General features: G+C 51.1%; 1 protein-coding gene across 5 annotated transcripts in view; it reads left to right on the top strand.

Moving 5' to 3' along the window:
* ST5 (suppression of tumorigenicity 5) overlaps nucleotides 1–15,378 on the top strand; it is a 109,510-nt gene extending 94,132 nt beyond the window's left edge. For 4 of the 5 annotated variants that reach the window (XM_029209600.1, XM_029209599.1, XM_029209602.1 and 1 more), the window contains 9 exons: nucleotides 1,676–1,753; nucleotides 2,300–2,440; nucleotides 6,229–6,377; nucleotides 10,476–10,653; nucleotides 10,948–10,989; nucleotides 11,970–12,081; nucleotides 12,839–13,078; nucleotides 13,971–14,057; nucleotides 14,592–15,378. In XM_029209600.1, the coding sequence (XP_029065433.1) occupies nucleotides 1,676–1,753; nucleotides 2,300–2,440; nucleotides 6,229–6,377; nucleotides 10,476–10,653; nucleotides 10,948–10,989; nucleotides 11,970–12,081; nucleotides 12,839–13,078; nucleotides 13,971–14,057; nucleotides 14,592–14,626 (1,062 nt within the window). In that variant the 3' untranslated portion in view covers nucleotides 14,627–15,378. The remainder of the gene's footprint in view (nucleotides 1–1,675; nucleotides 1,754–2,299; nucleotides 2,441–6,228; nucleotides 6,378–10,475; nucleotides 10,654–10,947; nucleotides 10,990–11,969; nucleotides 12,082–12,838; nucleotides 13,079–13,970; nucleotides 14,058–14,591) is intronic. The other variant, XM_029209601.1, reaches the window with a different exon arrangement.
* The last annotated feature ends 6,555 nt before the right edge of the window (nucleotides 15,379–21,933 follow it).

The raw sequence follows: 21,933 nt of genomic DNA, 5'->3' as shown, positions 1-21,933 counted from the left end.
ACCAACTTTTTGGCCAACCCAGTATTATTATATACGTTCTTTAGATTAAGAAACCGAGACTCAGAGGTAGAATGACTTGCCTAGGGTCATACAGCCAATCAGGGCCAGAGCCAGGTTGACTCCAAGTCCTTTAACACCAAGTCTGGTATCCTGGATCACCCCAAAGGGTAGTCTGGGGAGAAGGAGTACTTGGAGATAGAATGCCTGGTGAGTGGGGCTAAGGGAAGCTAGAGCAGTACAGATGCCAGCTGGGGAGCCAGGCAGCTTCACCTGGGCCTGGGGGGGTAGCGTTCCAAAGGCTGCCTTTGCAGGAGCAGAGATGGAGCAGAGCTGCTCCTTTGCAGTGGGCCTGCTGCCCCCAGGGAAGAGCATGTTTGTCCTGGCGTGCTCAGAGAGGGCCTGGGCTGGGTCCCTGCCAAGGGGGCTGGCACTAGCTCGGCATTCCTGCAGATTGGACACAATGATTCTAACCCAAATCCCACATACTTGTTTTAATCACTTGGGGCTTTAGGGGAGGCGGGGGAGAGGGAAGAAGAGAGGAGTGAGTTTCAGGCCTAATATGGACAAAAACAGATTCTGCCTTCTCTTTAGATCTGTGACGTGTGGCCAGCAGGTTTGGAGACTGAAATAGCCCATCTGCATTTGCTTAGCAGCCTGCATGAGGGGCCAGCACCTGCTGCTCTGCTCCCTCCCTGCTCGGCCTTGCTGGGCACTCCAGGCCTCTGAGCCAGAGGCAGCCACAGAGCCCTGCCAGCCCCTGGCTGGAGAAGTCAACTCCTGTGGACTCACTCCAGCCTGCATTTGGGGGCTCCAGGCCTGGGGAGCTCTCAGTGCACATCTCCTTCAGCTGCCTACCTTTTAAATCCCCCTTTTACTTTGTTCTCCTCTGCTCTGTACATGCCTCTGCCCAGTCTCTTTGTGTTTCTTTCCCTTCCTTTCTGTCAGAAGGCAGCATACTTTAGAGGTAATACAGCAAATCAGAGGCAGAAACAGACTCCTGGTTCCATGACTTCTATACATGACCTTGGACAATGGCTTAATAATTTTGAACTCAGTTTCCTCATCAATAAAAGGGGGATAATAATGCCTATGTAACAAGTTTTTGGAAAGTTCCAAGCCCAGGACTCAGATACGGTAAATATTCAATAAATAGTAGTTTGCTTCTCTTATCTGGTGTCAGTTTGCTTTCCTAGAATGGGGATGGATCAAGGAAGGGAGAAAAGAGCAACTGAGAAAAGGAATGTTTTGCAGAATGTCCCCTCTGGGAGGCAGAAGACCGCCTGGCTTGCTCCTAAGGATGTACACAAGTCCCTCCCTTACCACTAGGGGCCTGGGGATTTAGGGATATAAATCCACACATCACCCTATAGCCCCTGCCCAACCGCTTTGTCCTTTGCCAGCCCCCATCAGTGTCTTCCTGGGGGGGAAGGGCGGAGCCTGTGTAGAGCTTGGCAGGAGTCTGGTACCTTGGGCTGGAAGGCCCAGCAGAGGCTGAAGCCTGCCCCCAAAGAGTGACAGCCCTTTCCTTGGGGGCCTGGTTGAGTAGAGGTTTAGAAGAGGCCCAGAGTCTTCACCAGAAGACTGGTGCTTAGCCCTCAGTTCCCAAGGAAAAGGAGTCAGACATAGTAACCATGCGTTCTCTGTGTCTGTCTCTCTCCTCCTTGTCCTGGCCCAGCCAAGTGGGAAAGGGCCTCGGTTGCCAGAGGTATACTGTGTCATCAGCCGTCTTGGCTGCTTCGGCTTGTTTTCCAAGGTAAGAGGGCTCTGGCTTACTCCCTCCCCCTTCCCCCAGCTGACAGATCCCAAGGAGCATCTGCGTGTGGCTTAGATGAGAAAACCACCTGTGTGTGTGTGTGCGTGTGAGAGGGTGAGAGAAGGCAAGAACGCAAGGGCAAGTGCAAGCGAGCTCTCCGACTCCCTCCCTGTATACCAGCTCCTGCACCGGCAGTGTCTGCTAATGTCACAGCTCACCCTGGGCCATGGGCAGAGCTGAGTCCTTGGGGACAGAGACCCTGCGGGAAGCCAAGTGCCCAGGAACCCAACCTCAAGTGGTTTTTCCTTTGCCCAGCTACTCAGATCTTGGAGTCTGAGGCAAGGACTAGTTAGGGAGCAGAGCCGACACCGAGTGGCCAGGGAGACGGGAAGGGTAGGGTATGAAGCTCCTGGCGAGATAGTCCATCATCTCCCAGCTTTCGGCCCGGGCTGGTCAGATGCCAGGCTGCCCTCTTCTCTGCCCAGGAGGTAGGGGAGGGTGGCACCCTGACACCCTTCCTCTTTGGGCTGCTGGCGGTGGGCACAGGTCCTAGATGAGGTGGAGCGCCGGCGTGGGATCTCCGCCGCTTTGGTCTATCCCTTCATGAGAAGTCTCATGGAATCACCCTTCCCTGCCCCAGGGAAGACCATCAAAGTGAAGACATTCCTGCCGGGGGCTGGCAATGAGGTAGGGATTTCTGCTGCCTCTTCTCTCAGACCATGGACTGGGGCTGGCGTGGGACCTGCTGGGCCAAGGCTCAGTCTCTGGGGGTGCCGAGCACGGCCTCTTCCTTGCTCAGCACATTTGTACACCTCACCAACAGGGGCTAAAAAGAGTGAATGGCAGAACTGTAATTGTTGCTCAGCTCTCTGCAGCTTCTAGGGGCCCTCCCTGACCTGTCTGGACTAAACTGCAGGCCGCCTTTGACTCATTCATCAAATGCTGACAGAGTATGTGCTCTCTCCCAGTCAGGGTTCCTGCAGACCTTGAGGCAGACTCATATAGTTAAAGAGGGGCACAGCTCGGTCCTTGTGGAGTTCATAGTCTAGTGGGAGAGACGGACACTAAATAAATACTTGTACATAGAAACAGATAACCCCTAAAAGTGTTAGGTGCCAAGTGAAAGCAGAGTGAGAGTGTGTAACAGGATGTGCTTTAGATTAGGGGCCAGGAAAGCCCTCCTCTGAGGAAGTGACATTTTACTGGGGACCCAAGGTGAGGAGAGTCAACCAGATGAAGTGGGAGGAGGGAGACTGAAAGAGAAGGGTATGGGCGGGAGAGGATTATTCCAGGTAGAGGGACAGCATGTAAAAGCAAAAGTTGGGAAAGTGTGGACGCTTGCCAAGGAACGGAAAAAAAGGCCAGGATGGTTGAAAAAGGGAGTGAGCAGGGTGGATAGACAGCAGGGCCAAATCACAAGGTACCTGTAGGCCAAGTTCAGGGTTTTGGAATGTCTCTAAAGCAGGGTTATAAGATCCGAGATATGATTTTAAAAGCTCACTCTGGCTGCTTGTAGATTATGGACTGGAGTGAAAACAGGGAGACCAGCTTGGATATGTTGCAGTAGTACAGGCAAGAGACGATCGGAGTTTGGATTAAGGTGTGGACGAAAAGATGAAGAGAATAGATGGACTGGAGATGTGCTTTAGAATTAGGGTCAATAGCACATTGTGTTTGATTGGAAATAGGGAATAGTGTTGGGGAGGTTTGAAGGCGAATTCCCAGTTTTCTGGCTTGAGCAACAGGTCAGCGGATGGAGCACCTGAGGGAGGAGGAGGCTTGTGAGGAGGAAGAGCTTGACTCCGTGCACGTTACGTTCACGATGCCTGCAAGACACCCCAGAGAAGATGTTTAGTAGCAAACAGTGTAGACAGGGAAGAGAAGGTAGTCCCGAGGGCCTCCAGCATTTAAAGGGCCTGCAGCAGAGGAGCAGCAGACCTGAAAACTAAGACAGGAGGAGTCCCAGGAAGCCAAGGAAGGGGAGGGCTCAGGCGAGGTCAGGATGAGGTGTGGCGGGACACCTTGAGTTTCAGAAACGGGGGCGGTCAGGGGGCCGAGAAGCTTGAGTAGAGAGAGTTGAAAAGTGAACGGGGTTGAGAAGGGGGAAGAGCCTGTAGAGACAGCTTTTAAGAGGCTTGGCTGTGGGGAGAAATGGGGAAGGGGCAGTGGTTGAAGGGTCACGTGGAGCCAGGGGAGAGTCTGTTGAAGGTGGCTGTGGGGGGAAATGGGGAAGGGGCAGTGGTTGAAGGGTCACGTGGAGCCAGGGGGGAGTCTGTTGAAGGTGGTTGTCTGGGTGCTGGTGGGAGTGGCCCATCGGAGGAAGAGGTTAAAGCAGCAGCAGAGGGAAGGGACAGTCAGACTGTCAGTGAGAAGGCAGGGCGGTGGGATCCAGGGAGAGACTGGCTTTTCAGGAGAGAAGGGTACTTCCTTGTGTAACAGCAAGGAAGGGCCATGGCTTGTAGATTCTGGATTCTCATCTGATGGCTTCAGTTTTCTCAAAATGGAAAAGAAGGTCATCCTCCAAGAGTGAGAGGTGGATGTTGGGTTTGAGGAGAGGGAAGAAGAAATAACTTAGTTGTTGCAGGGAGTGGAGAGGGTCTGACTAAAGAAACATTGGGTTTGCTGGGAGTGGCGAATGCCATTTAAGGCCTTTCTTGTAGCATCTTTTCTCCCACGCTCTTTTGGAGGGACTTTCTGCTTCATGCATGACCTGGGGGCAGGACCACCGACCCTACCCTGAGAGCCCAGTAGCATGCCTGGGAGTCAGTCCTTCAGGATGGGGCCCAGCCCGCGCACCAGCCTCGTCTCAACGCTCTGACTTGACTCGCTTACTGTCCCTGAACCCTGCTTCCTTTTGCCTAGTAGACACTTCCCTTCTTCTCTCCTTGGACAACCAAGTTAAGCATCTTGTGCTCTGAGCTTCTGCCCTGACCTCTCAGCCCTCTCAGCGCCCTGTGCAGATGTTAATGACGCCTTTCCCCTATCCTGACACGTAGCTGGTGGGCTGTGATGGTTTAGGCTCATTCAGCCTCACTGGACTGTCATCTCCTTGAGGGCAGGTGAATGAAGAGAGGCCCAGGTCCTGTGAGCTTCCTGTGTGAACTCTCACTCCCTGGAGGAGCCCAGACCCTCGGGGTAGTAGGAGTGGGGCGCTGACCGCATGCAGGCTCTCAGGAGGGAGGCTTGGGGGAGCTTCACGGTGACTTCTTCCAGGTGGGGCAAGGGCAGGAGGGGTGCAGAGGCCTCTGGCGTGATTGTGGTAAGGGATCCCTTCAGCACACATTCACTGAGCACTTTGGGTGTACCCCACATCCTGCTAATCACTGGGCCTTCTGGGGCTTCGCCATCCGGTGGGAGAGACAGTGTAAACAGAACCCTATAAAAGAGACACATCCTTAGGGCAACTTGTGCCCATGTTGCTGCTTTCCTTGGGCCCAGAGGGATGACTACTGAACTAGGAGTTAGAGCTTCACTTGTTTAGACTCTGAGGAACAAATGAGATAAGGCAGGGTAAAGCCTCTTGAGGAGGGCTCTGATACCATAGGGCTAAAAGAGGGCGTGCGTCTTCCCTCCTGGCTTTCAGGAGACCTACACATCTGTGCTGCCCACATACGCTGAGGAAGCAAGGGGAAGCCTAGGCAGGCCCGGGTGAGAGCTGCTTTGGCCTGGCCTGAGCGTCAGCACTTCCTGTTGCTCTCATTGCCAGGGTCAGTTGCCATCCTCCACCCTCATGACGGCCCCCAGGGAAGTGGTCCCTGCGCCACAGCACCAGCCTTCGGAGTGGCCTTGCAACCTCTCCGGAGGGAAGATTGCTAGGTCTGGCCCTGATAAAGAGAGTCCTGCTTCCTGGCAAGGTTGTGGAATAGCCAGCTTGTGTTTCCCTGTGTTTCCCTTGTCCCTGGCACAGGGATTAGACAAGCCAATAGAGATAGAGGCCAGGACAGAGCCTCTGGAAGGAAACTCTTCCTAGCAGGAAAGGGAGGGGGCATGGCAACAAGGACACTGGCACTGTCTGTCCAGAGATGGGTGAGCAGAGCCGCGCGGAGGGGCAGCGATCAGCTGTGGGGCTGGGCAGCGCGGAGCCAAGGCCTTTCCTTGGGGAGACGGGCAGGAGGGCAGGGAGGGCAGTGCAGATGAAGCTGTGTGGCTCCCTGCCTCCCTCATCTGTAAGAGCAGCCAGCTCTCCTCCCCCCTTTCCTGAGAGCCTGGCACATGGCTCTCCAGCTCCTTCCTTCCAGAGCCTCCCCCATGTTCAGTTAGCCCTGTTGCCCACAGGCTGGGCATCCGAGTACTGTGGGGGCAGAGCTGTGGTCTGAGTGGAGGAGGAGACTGGGTCATACTACACAGTGGGGTGGGTTAGAGGCCTTGGGAAAGCAGGTGGGAAGGGGAGCCAGCTTCCGGTTGCTTTGTGTACGACCCAGGAGTGGCACCCACCTGATCTGGCTTGCCCCACTTGCCCCACTGTTCTCCTGCAGGTGTTAGAGCTGCGGCGGCCCATGGATTCCCGGCTGGAGCATGTGGACTTCGAGTGCCTTTTTACCTGCCTCAGTGTGCGCCAGCTTATCCGAATCTTTGCCTCACTGCTGCTGGAGCGCCGCGTCATTTTTGTAGCAGATAAGCTCAGGTAGGGCCCAGCAGGTGAGGTGAAGAAGGGGGGGAGGCACATCCACTAATTGATCCAATGTGATTTACGAGCCCTAGTATATGCCAGCCAGTAGTATTTGTGCATGGAGTGTGTGTGTATGTGTATGTGTGCGTCTGTGTGTGGTGAGAGAAAGATCAAATGGAGAGGAAAGGTTAGCAAACCCGGGCAAAGAGGATGACTGAGGGAGCAGGGCTTGCGAGCACACAAGATGGCCGGGTTGAGAACCCAATGGAGGACTTGGCTGGAGGGAAAAAGACAGATGCTGCTGCTTTTGCAACGGCCAAGATTGTAGAGGTACAAATCTATTTATGTGGAGGAAGTAAGTAAGAAAGTAAGATTTCTAGCTGATGGCCACATTTCCTCTGGAGGGGGAGGCAAGGCCACCTCTGTGGGATGCTGAATTTTAAGAGAGTGATGAACTTTAGGAAGAGCCACAGTGAGGAAGGGGCAAGGGCACTGACTAGGGATAGTATGAGGAGTGCTGAGCCATCCAGTGAGGGGGCCAGTGAGGGTGTCACCTGGAGAAGGCAACTGAATGGAGTGACCCAGGGCCAGGCATGTGGGGATTTGCAGAGAAGGACCAGGTGAGGGTCTTGAGCGTGCTGGGGAGGAGAGTGGTTGTAGGGAGGTTGGCCAAACTAGGAAAGGGAGAAAGAAGCCCAGGGACTGGAGATGTCATTGAGGCAGGGGAGCTGGATTAAGAAGAATAAGAAAAGAGCTGAACAGATCACAAGTCTTAGTCTGAAATGTTGGCATTTATGATTTTAGAGGCAGAGGAGGTCCAGATGGTTGTGGCCATGGGAGGGGGCGGCAGAAATGTCACTGGACATGAGGTGTTCTGGAAGAGGCCGAGCTCTTCTAGGCAGCCAAGGTTTTTTTTTCCTCTTTAAAAGAGCGTCTTAGGGCTTCCCTGGTGGCGCAGTGGTTGAGAGTCCACCTGCCGATGCAGGGGACACGGGTTCGTGCCCCGGTCCGGGAAGATCCCACATGCCGCAGAGCGGCTGGGCCCGTGAGCCGTGGCCGCTGAGCCTGCGCGTCCGGAGCCTGTGCTCCGCAACGGGAGAGGCCACAACAGTGAGAGGCCCGCGTACTGCAAAAAAAAAAAAAAGAGCGTCTTAGTCCATTCAGGCTGCTATAACAAAATACCACAGACTGGGTAGCTTATAAACAACAGAAATTTATTTCTCACAGTTCTGGAGGCTGGAAGTCCAAGATCAGGGTGCCAGCCTGGTCACGTTCTGGTCAGGGCCTTCTTCCTAGTTCATAGCTGTCGGCGTCTCTCTGTGTCCTCACATGCTGGAAGGGGGGTTCTTTTTTTATAAGAACACTGATCCCATTCATGAGGTCTCTCATGACCTAAGCACCTCCCAAAGGCCCTATGTCCTAGTATCATCATATTTGGGGGTTAGGATTTCAACAAAGAATTTGAGGGGACACAAACATTCAGACCATAGCAAAGGGTGTATGTAGGGGATGGGACAGGCAGGGAAAGGATGAGATCTCGGCAACACATTGTATAATTTTTCGTCAAAGAACCCATCACGGGGGGCAATAGTTTCTTTAGAGTGGTGGAATTAATTTAGCCATTTAGACATTTATTAAGCTATGTGCCATAACGTACACTAGGCACTGATATGAGAGGCAGAAAAGAAGAATCCTCGTCCTGGTTTGTCCCCCAATAAGCCCAGGATCCCTGGGGTCTTTCTTTTGTGTGCATGAGAGGGTCATGAGGAAATGGACTCCCAAATGCCCTCACAGGGCATTGGCACAGGAGCTCAGGGCCACCCTCAGCCCAGAAGAAGTAAAGAGGAGGAAAACCCAGAGCTTCTGGCTTTTCCAGAGAGAGCCAGGTTTAGAAAAGAAGATTGCCCTCCACTTCCCGTCACAGCCTCAGTGCTTCTGTACACCACAGCACACCACAGTTCTGTGTGTGTCATGGGCCCATCAGGCCTTGTGAAGGGACCGAGCCGGCAACCGGAACTAGCCAGCCATGGCAGCTCCCCGGGGCCCCGTCTGTGCCTTTCTGCCATCCGTGTTCACTGTCTGCCAGCAAAGCCCCCGCTACCCAGCTGTGAGGCTCTGGTCTGGTCAGACCTTGATGCCCCTAGCAGAGCCTGGACCCCGAGGTTTCTTTTCTTGAAAGTTCCACTCCCTTACCCAGGACAGAGCCTCCTCTTGGCCACCCCCGTGGCCCTCAGCCTGGCTCCAACAGGGCTGTGAATACAGTGATTGTTTCCTGTGGCTTCAGCTGCCTCTGAACACACTCCTGGACCATCTGGGGAGGAAAATACCCCAGGGCCCTGGTCTGGCCTGGCTCAGCATTCAAGTCCTGCCAATCTTGGGTCTTAGAAAAGATGTCTTCCCTGCTTGGGGTCTGCCTCTGACTGAAAAGGGGCAGAATAGGCAGCCCAGTGAGGGCACACAGGCCTGGACTGGGGTCAAGGCTCAGTAAGTCCAGCCAGCTCTTGTTCCGTTGCTCACCTTTTAGGTTTTCCACAAGTCCTTGGTCCCTCTGGCCTAGGGAGGGAGGGAGGGAGGGAGGGAGGGTGTGTGTGTGTGTGTGTGTGTGTAGGTGCGTGCGCGTCCACGTGTGTGTGTGTGTGTAGGTGCGTGCGCGTCCACGTACGCATACACAGGCTCTGCAGTGATCAGCCCTAAGGGTTGTACAAGCCTTCTGCCTCCCAAGTCCCAGGCCCACTGTAAGGCATTGTGGAGCTGTGTTTCCTTTGACCCTGGACAGCCCCTTTCCAGATCTTTTTCAGATGGCTCTCCTTGGGGTGTGGGGAGCTGCTGTCCTTAGGGGAAGGGCTCTCAGGGCCAGGATACCTATGTCTCTGCCTCAAGGCCCAGCAGTATTTTAGTTGTCCATGGGGTGGTAGGACAGCCAAGCAAGGCACTGGCTGCCAAAACGCTTGTGAACGTCCCCCGAGGTCCTTCTGGAAAGGAGGGGTTGTTTCTGTCATGGATTGGAACCATGTTCTCTGACTGGTGGGCATTAGTCATGAAAGGGTGAGAATCCCTGTTGGAGCTGATCAAGTGGAGCCCAGGGCTTTCATAGCTAATAGGTGGGGCCGATAGATGCGGAGAGACAGGGCGGGAAAGGCAGGCTTGAGAATGAACTTGACTCTGGGCCTCTGTCTCCTCATATGTAATATGGCCCTTAGGGGAGTGCTTTCGACTCCTCTCCTGACGGGTGGATGGTTAAAGCCAGGTGTGTCTCCTGTGTTGACTGGTGACCCATACTATCCCTCAGCACTCACTTCTGTGCCTTCTAGTTAGCATCGGGGAGATTCTCCTTCCAGTCTCCCACTGGTCGTTCTGCTTGGCCACCCAGCCCTGTGGTGCTGGAGGCCTGGAGCCCCCCTCTAGGCCAAGAGAAGGATGACCCCACTGAGGCCTCTGGCTATGTTTTGGAGCATGAGAGGACAGATGGGAGTGGTTAAGAATGGTGCCAGCCTCACCTCAGTCAGTGGTCCTCAGTCAGACCACTTTTTCCAATTAGGAGAAGGAGGAATGGATAGAGAAGAAGAATGGTAGAAGTAACACTGGGCTGGGAGACAGGAGAACTGGTTGTGTCCCAGGTGTGCCACTTATGACCAGACTGACCCTGGGTATCAATGGCCTCAGCTGTAAAATGTGGACCTGATAAGATGACCTTCCAGCTGTAGGACCTTCCAGCTCTTACTATGAATTTGTGATCAACCCTTGCTCAGGTTACCTTTGTACTCCCTGGCCTGAGCTGATACTCCCACAGTAAGTCAGGCCCACCTGTGCATTTGGGTGGCTCTTGGGGGTGTGTATGTGTGTTCAAGTGTTGCTGTGTACCTTTTTGACTGTTCCTAGGTAGAGCCACCAAAGGGGGTAGCGCCATTGTCCCTGAGGTCCCGAGCAGTGGCAATGTGGGAGCTTTACCAGTCTGCAAGATCAGACCCAGGCCCAAGACTCCTTAGCATTTTTGTGGCACTGGGAGGTTTAACATGAAAGGATGTCCTGAGCCTGGCCCAGCAGGCTGTAACGCCCCTTCCCCGAAGGTGCTGGGCCTGGGCTCAGTGCTTTGTCTGTCTGTCTGTCTGCCAGTACCCTATCCAGCTGCTCCCATGCGGTGGTGGCCTTGCTCTACCCCTTCTCCTGGCAGCACACCTTCATTCCTGTCCTCCCGGCCTCCATGATTGACATCGTCTGCTGTCCCACCCCCTTCCTGGTTGGCCTGCTCTCCAGCTCCCTCCCCAAACTGAAGGAGCTGCCTGTGGAGGAGGTGGGCCACCTGGGGAGCGGGGGGGGGGGGGGGGGGCGGGGGGGGGGGGGTGGGTGTGGAGGAAGGAAGGGACAGAAACCCCCAGGAGGGGTGGGGGTGGGGGCCCGAGGCTGCTGGGATCTTCTCCTTTGTGTACCCAGCTCTTATCCTTTCTCCTTGGGAGGTCTTTCCCTGGCTGGAGTTATTCCTGTTATCTGACCCTGGGAATCCAGGAGGGCTGGAGGCCTGGAGGCCTGGGAAGGGCACTACAGGGATTCATATCGTGAATCACTGTCCCTCGTGACTCTTTCTCAGGCACTGATGGTGAATCTGGGGTCTGACCGATTCATCCGACAGGTAAGAGTGGGACGCTGCAGAGCATGGCCTGACCCAGGGTGGGTGCTTGTTTGATGCAGAGCACCCAACACTGTCACACACACGACTCCACCTTCACAGCCTGATTGTTGAGCCCTCTGGGTTCTACATTCACAGAACAGACAAGGGTAGAAAGAAGCTGGTCTGAGAAGTCTTGACCTCAGCAGGATCTGCTGTTCTGGTCGGCATCGTCAGCTTCTGGAAGGCAGTGTGAGTGTGTGAAGAACATGGCCTGGATCCAAAGGCTTGACCTCTGCCCCCTGCCCCCTCTGAGACACATGATCTTGAACAGGCCTCTGAACTTCTCTGAACCAGAATTCTCATCTCTAAAACACGCATGGTGATAACACCTGCCTTGAAATGTTGCTGGAGGATTATACATGACACACAGAATGCAGTGGAATGTAGAGGTTTGCAATCATTGTCAACTTCAAAAAGCCTCTGTTGGTGGTGGAAATCCTCCTGGCTCTCTATAAAGGAACACAACCCAATGCCGTAGCCTTTGGGAATGTAGTGTTACACACCACTGACAGAGCTACGACTCCTGGGTACGAACGTCACGATGCAGACACTGAACCAGAATACAGAGACAGGCACAACAGCCTCGCCTCACGCCTGAGACACAGGCTGGGCCAGAGTCTCCCCTCCCCCAGCCAACCGTGCTTTCCCCCTGGAGCCGAAGATGGAGGAACTGGGGAGACTTCATCGTGGTGCTGGGGTAGGAACCCCTGTTGGTCCTGGGCAGTGAATGCCACCTGCTCCACCACTTTTTATCTTTGTGACCCTGGCCAAGTTTCTTAACCTCTCTCTGAGCCTCAGCTTCTTATCTTAAAATGAGGTTGATAATAGTATCAGGGTTCTTGGGAGAATGAAATGAGATTATATATTCAGGCTCTTCAAACAGGGCTGGCACGAAGTTAAGTGCTCAGTCAGTGTCACTGTGCGGTTTCCTTCTCCTGCAGATGGATGACGAGGACACGTTGTTACCTAGGAAGTTGCAGGCGGCTCTGGAGCAGGCTCTAGAGAGGAAGAATGAACTGATCTCCCAGGACTCTGACAGCGACTCCGATGATGGTGAGTGAGGCTTGCCCCAGGCAGAATCAGTTCTGGTCCCAGACTCCCTCTGCTCTGGGCCTGGGCCTGGGCCTCATGGTGCTTGGACCCTGATTCTATGCACCAGACCCTTCTGGCTAGTGAAGCTCAGGTATAGGACCTTGGTCTCACTTTAGCCTAGAATTCTCTAGCCCCACTAGTGTGGCTCTAGGAGTTGTGGCTTGACTGGGTCTGAGGGGAGAGAAATAGTGTGGTATTTTATCAGAGGGAGTTCAGAAACTTAAACATTGGGGCTGCTTCTAGGGTGGCCCAGGCTACAGAGCTACCTCTTGCCTCTAATTCTCTACCTCAGGAAGTTTGGGGAGAAAAACCCTGAAGACAGTTGGCAACCGCAGAGACTCTTCTCGCTGACCGGACACTAGTTATTCCTCCCTCTCAGGCCCTGCTTCGAGCCACTGCAGGAGATGGAGGGAACTTCCTCTTCCTGTGAAGCCAGGGAAACCACCGAGGGTGAGGGTGTGTGGGGAGTGGCGCTCTGGTCCCTAATCTCCATCTTCATTCATCCAGCAAGTATTCCCCAGCTTCCGTGTTCAGAGCACAGTTTCCGACCTCCTGGCTCAGGAACAAGTTACAAGCCTGGGAGCACAAGAGCTAAGGTTTCAAGAACAGAGAAGTGGTTCTGGCTGGAGTTCCGTCGAGGAGAGGGAGACACCACCAGCTGGAGGCTGGGGATGCAGGCTCTTGACCTGAACCTCAAAGATTTTCTCTTCTCTTCCAGAATGTAATACCCTCAATGGGCTGGTGTCAGAGGTGTTTATCCGGTTCTTTGTGGAGACTGTTGGGCACTACTCCCTCTTCCTGACCCAGAGTGAGAAGGGGGAGCGGGCCTTTCAGCGAGAGGCCTTCCGCAAGTCTGTGGCCTCCAAAAGCATCCGCCGTTTTCTTGAAGTTTTTATGGAGTCTCAGATGTTTGCTGGCTTCATCCAAGACAGGGAGCTAAGAAAGTGTCGGGCAAAGGGTAAGGCCAGAAGAGCCTGGGATGGGGGGTTCTGGGGGGATGTCAGGAGTCCTCCAACTTTTCTGCTACCCGCAGGGCTGAGTAGCCAGGCACTGGTGAGCTTCCATCAGGAAGCTCTTGAGTTATTAGCCAGGGCAGGCCTCCTAACATCCCTTTTCTTCTGAGAGAGACTGCCAAGGGCACCTTCTCCTCCTGCCCCAGTACATGCATTCACAAGCCTGGGCACAGGCTGGAGCCACGCGGCAAGAGTGGGGCTTATGTCCACCTATCCCCGCAGCATTCACAGGTCCTTCCTTACTCAGAGAAAAAGACCAGACTGTGCAGTTTAGGGAGTCCTGAGAATCCAGGGTTGAGAAGGCCCTTGAAGAGAACTGAGCTAGCTCACTGTCTTAGGTTGGTGACAGTCTGCCCTCAGAGTACAAAGGTTATCTTATCTCTGTTATTTCATCAGCTCTGCTCACTCTAGGGCTTTTTCATCTCATCAAGACCTTTCTAACCTCAGGGTTATTATTTCTTCTGCCCACTAATACTGTCCATTTAGTGTAACAAACCTTTTGAAACAACATGGTAGTGTGGTCTAAAAGGAGCTGGAGAAGGTGTCCACTTGGGGGCAGCTCTGATACGAGGAGTGGCATCCTCACCATAATGCAGCTCAGGAACGTGCACTGGGAGGCAAGGGGCTCTTGCCATCAGCAGTGAACATGGGCCAGTCTGATGAGCCCAGTCTGAATGGATGAGCCAGTCTGAATTCTGGTAGGATGCTCTTATAATTGCAGACCTTTGGTTTCCCCCTTTTTGGGATCTGTGCCCTTTGGTCCCCCTCCAGGAGGCCTCCCCTTCCCTTCCTCCAATGACTGTTCTCTTCTCTGTTCCTGTTTCTCCTCTTCCCCAGGCCTCTTTGAGCAGCGAGTGGAGCAGTATTTAGAGGAACTGCCAGACACTGAGCAGAGTGGAATGAACAAGTTTCTCCGCGGTTTGGGTAAGTAGGTTTGTCACTAATGAGACATATTCAGCAAGAAGGGAGGGACTGGGGGAATCTGTACCCCAAACTACTCTAAACCCATGCCAGTGGGTATTTATATTGGGGCCGTAGACAGAACAGGAAGAGATCTCATAGAGCCTCACCTAGGTCAGGTCTTCCTGGGTGCACTCCTTCCTGAGTGAGCGCAAGGGCCATTAGGACCAGTGAGCTTTCCTCGAGGCTATAAGGGGTATAACTACAAAAGTGGCAGCACCAGAGTGCCCTTCAAAGAGCTGAGCCAACTAAATCACAGCATCATAGCATGTCTCACTTTAAAAGGAAAATTGAGACCGAAGAAGTTAAATGGCTTGCCCAAAGCCATACGTGATTAATACCAGTGCTCTAATTAGAGCTCTAGAGTGTTTTCACCATCCTGGATCATACCTAGCTGTAATCCAGTCTTTCTAATCCTTCTCTCCCACTGAGAGGGTTAGGGCTGTTGGAAGAGATGATACTGAAACATTCTCACTCTTGCCCTCCTCTGGCCCACAGGCAACAAAATGAAGTTCCTCCACAAGAAGAATTAAGCCCCCTTTCCCAGTAACAAGAGTCCAGTGCCTTGCAGAGCCTGGAGCCTGGGGAGGGGGCCCAGCCTTGGACCCTCTGGGCTGCTATGGCTGCTCTGCCCCCACAGACCCCACCCTCCAAGCCAGCCCACCTCTGCCTTCACAATATCCCAGGATACTGTTTGTAAATAATCTGCTGTAAGCTTTCTTATCTGTTTCTGTAACGAGCAGAGAATCCGGTAAATATTTGTGTATTCCCAAGAGGCCGGGTGCTTTCCTGCCCTGCCCAAGCACGGATGAAGTTTTGCTGGGTGCTGGCGACTGGCCAACTATGTGCAGCTGACTGTCTCAGCCGAACCACTGATCTTCCCCTGGAGGCTCCTGGCCTGCCTGCCTGCCTAAGGCCCCTGCTGCCAGTCTCGGGCCCTGGAGAGCACATGCTGTCTTGTTATGTACAGGACTATTTTTTTTTAATCTTAAGAGTTTCTATTTTTTTCTAGTAGTCCCCCTCCCCTAATCCTCTGTTTCTGAAAGGCAAAGGCCAATCAACCCCCGTTTGCAGCATGGTACCAGGCTCTTGGGCCTGGCCTTCTCCTATTCCTCCCACCTTTGTGATGGTCAGTGAGTCATGGGAAGCCCACCCCCCAGCTCTGCTAGTGTTCTCTGGGCCCGGCTCCCACTCAGTGGTGGCCATGATGCGGTACAGGGCATCCCTCCTTCCCATCATCTACGGGTGTTCTCAATAAACAGTGTATAGTTGTTAGGGCCCAGAGCCCCATGTGTTTCTTGGCTTTATTATCTAGAGTTCTCTCTCCAGGGGGATGGGCTGAGGCAGGCCCATCAGGGATGAAACACCTTCATGCAGGGAACTGAGTACTTAAGAGTTTAGCTTTAGTGTGGGTCACTGACCTCCCCTGAAATTGAGTTCTCTGGCCCGAGCTGTATGACTGCTCTTAGAAGATACCTAATCATTGCTCTAGCTCAGCTTCCCTCTCCAACAGCTAACTGTTCAGATCCTATGTGTTTCCAGTGATGGAAAGAATGTTCATTGCCCCTTGGCTCCACTATTAGGTGAATCTTGACATTTTCCTATTCAGTATGAAGCCCTTAAGACATCACTGGGTATCTTAACATTGGTGGAGTCAAGCCCAGCTAAAGCCAATCCAGGGCTGGCTTATAGCCCAGGCCCATTGTCTACGGCTCTTCCATGTCACTCTGTGAAGTTTTTTTTCCATTGGAAGTCTAGGTGTGCATATAGAAAATTCTGCTATATTCCTTGGAAAAGCAAGGAGAGAAGCAAGGTGGGGAATATGGGTGGCTTAGGCTTTCCACTCACCCAAGGCCTTCACAGAGCTGAGACCTTGAAAATTCCCAGGGTGAGGCATTAAGCTGGAAGTCTCTTCATTGGTATTGGCTTTGAGTCTGGTGGATTTGAATCATAGAGTGAAGTTTTCCTGTCCTTCTACCTTAGCCTGCTTGTTAAACAGGAGACGATCCCTTTCTGAATCCCCTTTCCTTCTTTTCCCCATCTCCACTGAGCCCTGCACAGGTCCCAACCTGTCCGTGGTTTGGGGTTGCTGTCTGCCCCATAAAGCAAAGTAGAGGGTTTGTCTTCTGGGAAGACAAATTCGTCTTCTCCTCTGAGAAAGCCTCTTACATAGTTGACTTTGGCATCTTCCAGGAATAGGAGGGCAGGGATTGAGGCCTCATGAGTCTGGGTTTTCAGCTGAGGTAGAGAGAGAAGACAGTGGTTATAACTGGAAAGTCCAGAGTAGGGTGTTGTTACCTCCAGAACTTGTCACTGTTAACTCAGCCTGGGCTTCATGAGTCATAGAAGTGGATTCCTTAATAAAATAATAGTTTACAAAAGGTGCTATTTCTTTCTCCTTTCCTCTCCCTCTCCTTTTTAATGTGGCTCCACAGAATCCTCAGACATGTGATCAGATCACAAGGTATATAGGTGTAAATTATTATTTTTAAAAATCTGTAACTTGTATGTAGCTTTAAAATACAGTGCATTTTAACCCTAGGGGTTCCCGCCTCCTCCCATGGCCACAGCTCTCATCCCAATCTAGAAAACCGATACTGGCACACAGTGGCTTGGAATGGGCTGCAAGGGCCCATACAGTGACTGCTCTGTGCCTCGCCCAGAAGTCTCATCTGGAAGGTAGAGGAGGGTGTGTCCAGGGGGCCTGGTTTGGGGTTGACAAAAAGTATTTAGGGCTTCTTTCCAAGTTCTGCTTTCACGTGATCTCTGGACACCTAAACTGATGATTCTTAATCCTAGCAGATGCAACACTCTTTCTCTATAGCAAATACTGTTAACTCTCCCTTTTACTATCCTGAAATGAAATTCATAGATAATGTAACCTACCTAAACACATCTTAACTGTAATATAGTCTTAACCATAATATAAAAGGGGAGAAATAAAAGGAAAAGTATTTTGTCATAAAATAACATGCTTGGGCACAACTGTATTATAAGATACAATTAAGTCAGATGCTTACGCCCCTGCACAGAATTACTGTGAATGCAACAGCTACGCATGCAGAAAAAGTGTGTCGAATTAGCAACTCAGATTCTACAAAGTGGGTGTTAACCACTTAGTAAGAGTTTTCTGAAATGAACAATTTTTGGCAATATTCTAAACAAAACACATTTTGAGCTTCCCCTGATTTAAACAATAGCTGGAATCCTGGAAAACTGAGAAGTATATGAAACCTGCAAAAAACAAAAACAAAACAAACACAAAAAACCAATAACACATCTTTTTGATTCTGATTGTGTGTAAAATGAAGGTAGGTTCTAAGCTAGGTTTTCCTTTGCTGTTTAGAGCAGCGGTCCCCAGCCTTTTTGGCACCAGGGACCAGTGTCGCGGAAGACAGTTCTTCCAGGTAAGGGGGTGGCTCGGGCAGTAACGTGAGCGATGGGGGGTGGCTCGGGCAGTAACGTGAGCGATGGGGAGCAGCAGAGGCGGCTTTGCTCACTTGCCCACTGCTCCCCTCCTGCTGTGTGGCCCAGTTCCTAACAGACCGCGGACCCCTGGTTTAGAATCAACCCATACATTGCAGGACATAAAGCATCTCTGGTTGCTTCCCTTCCATAATTGTGACCAAAAATGCTCCCGTACCTTTACAAAATGCGCCCCACCCCCCCGAGGATGGTGCCCACACTACCGAAAATAACGGTGCTTAGACAGTGCCTTTCTGGGAAATTGCTCAGGGGCAGCGCAATGCTGTCTCCTCTACCAGAAGTCCCAGTGCCTATGAACTGTCAGCCCTCCTCCATTCTGGAGTTAAGAAAGGCCCTGGGGTTTTCTCCAGTAATCGGTCTGGTAACTTTTAGAGCAGGGCAGGTTGTGCCATTACATCTTTCTAAATGCTCTTTTCAGTAAATTACCATGCTCTGGTAAACACAGTGTTGAAATGAGAAGTATGGGCTTTTTAAAGGCAATATTTTGGAATGCTCTTGGAAAGCAACTGTGGTTCACGCTGGATGGTATGTGGAATTAGGACCCCAAGAAAATTATTCTAATTATATCACAGATCAGTTTAAATTTTGTTAAAAATAATACCCTTTGTTTTGCAAATAAGACTGATAACTCACCTTGTACCCCAAAGGACTGATTTATAAGGATACATAAATTGGGGTTTGTTTTTTTTTTAAACCAACTTTAAGTGGAAATGAAAGTAAAACAAAAACTGGGCTGCAAAACAGAGCTAGAAATGAAACATACACTTAACCTATTCTTCCTAGGGGCGACACACAAAATTAGTTTCTAGAGCCACACAGTGTGGCGTTCCAAAACATCTTGAATTTACTTGCCTATGGGCTGTGGGGGTGGGTGTAATTTAAAAGGTCATGAAGTTCTAGAATAAGAGAAAATATTACTTTTCAGCACTGACAAGCTACCATAACTTGTAGTTAAAGTTGTCTATTTATATTGCTTTTTAACGTGAAAGTAATATGCATTTGGTTAAGGAAGAAACAAACTGTACCAAAGCATACATCATCTTCCTCACCTCCCAAAACTCATGAGGAAAAAATCCCTTCTGCATTGTTCTTCTAGAACCTTCCCATGCACGTACAAGTTTTTTTTTTTTTTTAATCCCAAAGTACCTCGAACACTCATTATCTTTTAACGGCAACGTAATCTGAGAGATATGGAAATTCCCATCTTGAAAGTGCATCAAAAGGCCACAGCTTCTCTTCTTCCGCGCAGCCAAAGCGGAAATTGAGTGCGGCGAGGCTGGCGACCTAGGCTGTGCGCCCACCACGCCGCACTTGGACACAGGCCGGGTTAAACCTCCCGCCTCGTCCGCGCGCCACGGGCCAGCCCCGCCCCCTGCCGGAAATGGCGGATCGGCGCCTATCATGCTTCCGGCCCTGGGGTGGGACAGAGATCAAAGTGACGCCGGAATCAGAACCTCACACCCTCGGGAAGTGGCTCAGCGGCAAGGGAGAGGAGAGCGGCTGTGCGGTGCGGACGGTTTGAGTGCGACAAGGACGTCGGGCGGTAGGGGCCAACGAGAGCGGCTGCTAGGGCGCCAGCCTCCACAGGGCTCTAGCCGCTGGCATCCCGGTAACCTCCCACCCCGCAGCGCAGGTACGCGAGCGCTGCCTGCCTCCGGCCGGTGGTGCACGCCTTTGGCTGCTTTTCATCCCGGGCTGGCTGCTACTGGGCTAGTTAGCCATCGCATAGTAATATTTATTTGAATTGAAAAGTTAAAATCCTATTTAGCTGGTTTTGACAATGAGGGCTTTTGCAAATTATGTGGCGGACATTTTCCATAAATTGGAAGTCACAGTGGCAGCTCCGAGGTTTGAATAACAATGTATTTAAAGCACATACATTAATTATTAGGCTAGAAATATACTTAGCAATTCAAGCTGATAGAAAATTTAGCCGTTAACCTGAGTTAGGGGGCACCTGTTAAGTTACGGGGCACCTGCTCCCCCTACATGGGAGAATCTCATCAACACCGTGCACTTGCCATCGGCCACTGAAGAGGCAGTGGCAGTATGGGTCTCTGTGCCTACCGGACAGGCTAATCAAAGCTCGACAGTCTAATGCGTCAACTTTTCCTATGCATCGGCTATATTTTGTATCTCAGCATTGGCACGTTTCACTCTCAGATATAAAACCAAAGCGTAAGGTTTGCCTTCGGTCCTATGAAAGATAAGCACTTGCTCTAGGTCCGTGTCCTCCATTATCTTGCACATGTTTGGCTTTTCACCAGTAACCCAGCTTCCTTTGGCAACAGTATTACCTGGGAGTAATCAGAACATCTGCCCAGTTATCACCTGTAGATAATGGTGAGTGAGCAAGCCAGAACATGGCAGCTCACACAGATCAGCAGCTATACTCCTGAGGCATCCTCCCTATTCAGAATGGCTGTACTAGTGACTTTCATATTTAGCATGCATGTCCAACAGCAGCACCTCCATATAGGATTGGGATGAGCATTATCCCATCCAGTTTCAGGATAGTTATACTGCAAGGTTCTAGCAATGAAACCTTGGAAGAAGCTAGCCATAAAGGGACTACTGACCACCTATCCTCCCCCTAAACCATATTTTGCTGCCAGCCCCACCCCAATTCAGTCACCAAGTCCTGTCTGTCCCTTATGTCTTCTGAATCCTGTCTTCCATCCTCATGGTCCCGCCTCCAGCCTTCCACTGTAGCCTTGTGCCCTTAAACTACAGCCGGGCCAGAGTAACTGTTCACTCCATGCTCATCTCCCATATAACACCTCCCAACTTGCCTAACCTTTCCAAACTGGGTTTCCTAAATGCACGTTTGCTCTTTCCTGTGTTTAGACCACTTTCCCATTAACTGAATCACACCAAGGTTAACTGACTTGTCTGCTCAGGTAATAATGGTTCACTTACATGCTGGTTACTAAGAGCGAAACACAAAAATTTAGTAAATGCTTTCCATCTTACTTAATCCACACAATCCTCAAGTAGGTGCGTTTACCTAAATTTAAAGACGAGAAAGCTGGACTAAGCCTGAGTCGCACAGCTATTCGGGTTAGAGATAAATTTCAAATCCGGCCTGGATCTCAAGACACTGTATTTACACATTCCTGTACCTTCAGTGCCTAGAAGGCTTCGAAGCTTCCCTATTAGAAGTCCTCCAAAAGACATTAAGGGAAACCCGATTTTTACCTTTCTCCACCAGTACCAACAGAAGATGTAAATGATCCAGTTATTAGCTTATCCAACTGAGTGCCTTCCTGACACCTTTAACTCTCCATTATACAAATCAATTACATTTCCTCCCGTCTTTCCTTACATTTGACCATCCCCAATATCTTCTGAAGGCTGTCATGACAAATTAGTCTCACAGAAAGTCATAGTTCCCAGCCCATTTATGATCCCACAACACAATACAGAAACCACCCTCTACCAAACTAAACATGTAAGTAGAGTTTTAGGAGGCTTAAGTAAGTGCCATCTTAACTATTCTTTGGTCAGGGTTCTAGACTGCAAGTTCTATTATGGGTCAAAAAACTTTCAAAATCTTGGAAAACTATACCAAATTATAATTTACCAGGATCTAAGAGGGTCCTATCTGCACACAAGCATTGCTCATCTTCTTGGTTTTGCAGGAGGCAACAAACCCTAGGAAACCTGATTCTGGTTTCTGGCCTTTAGCATTCCCCAAATTTCTCTATTAGATACATTTCACGCTGGAAGGAAAATCATTAGCATTTCATGACGTTATTTCTTTGAACATTAAGACTCCTATGCACAAGGACCCATAAATCCTGACAACTGCTTTCTAGAATCCAAACCACTCTGATGTGTAAAAGCCCTGGTGTGTTTAAAATTCAGACTGTTGGGCCCCATTCCAACATTTTGATTATGACCAGAATGGTTTGGTCTGAGATGAGGAAGCCAGGTGGAAGAACCTTAAACTGACAAAGTAAGTTCCAAAGAACCACTTCTATCCTACCACTGACCCATCTTTCCAACATGACTCATCAAAATCTTGTAAAGATCATGAGTTTTCCCCCCTTGACATGGAACAATTAAGGGCACATTGTCCCACTCATTTATAAATTCAGAGCATACAATGCCAATAGGCCTTTCAATGGTATGATGGCACCAACAGGTATCATTCTCACTTTGTAAGTGAGAAGCCTCAAATTAGGTAACCAGCCAAGGCCTTATTCTAAGTGTTGGTGCCATCTCTTCCATACTTTGAGGGGAGCTGGTGGAAGAGCCCAGGTCCTCACACCCTTACTCCTAGAACCTGTTAGGTGGGTTTCTGTACAGGTAGGGAGGTAGAAGTGCCAAAGAACCCTCACTCAGACCAGAA

Source organism: Monodon monoceros, unplaced genomic scaffold, assembly GCF_005190385.1.
Source record: "Monodon monoceros isolate NGI ecotype Baffin Bay Population unplaced genomic scaffold, NGI_Narwhal_1 Super_Scaffold_7, whole genome shotgun sequence".
Lineage (NCBI taxonomy): Eukaryota > Metazoa > Chordata > Mammalia > Artiodactyla > Monodontidae > Monodon > Monodon monoceros.
This window is presented reverse-complemented; position numbering and strand designations above follow the sequence as displayed.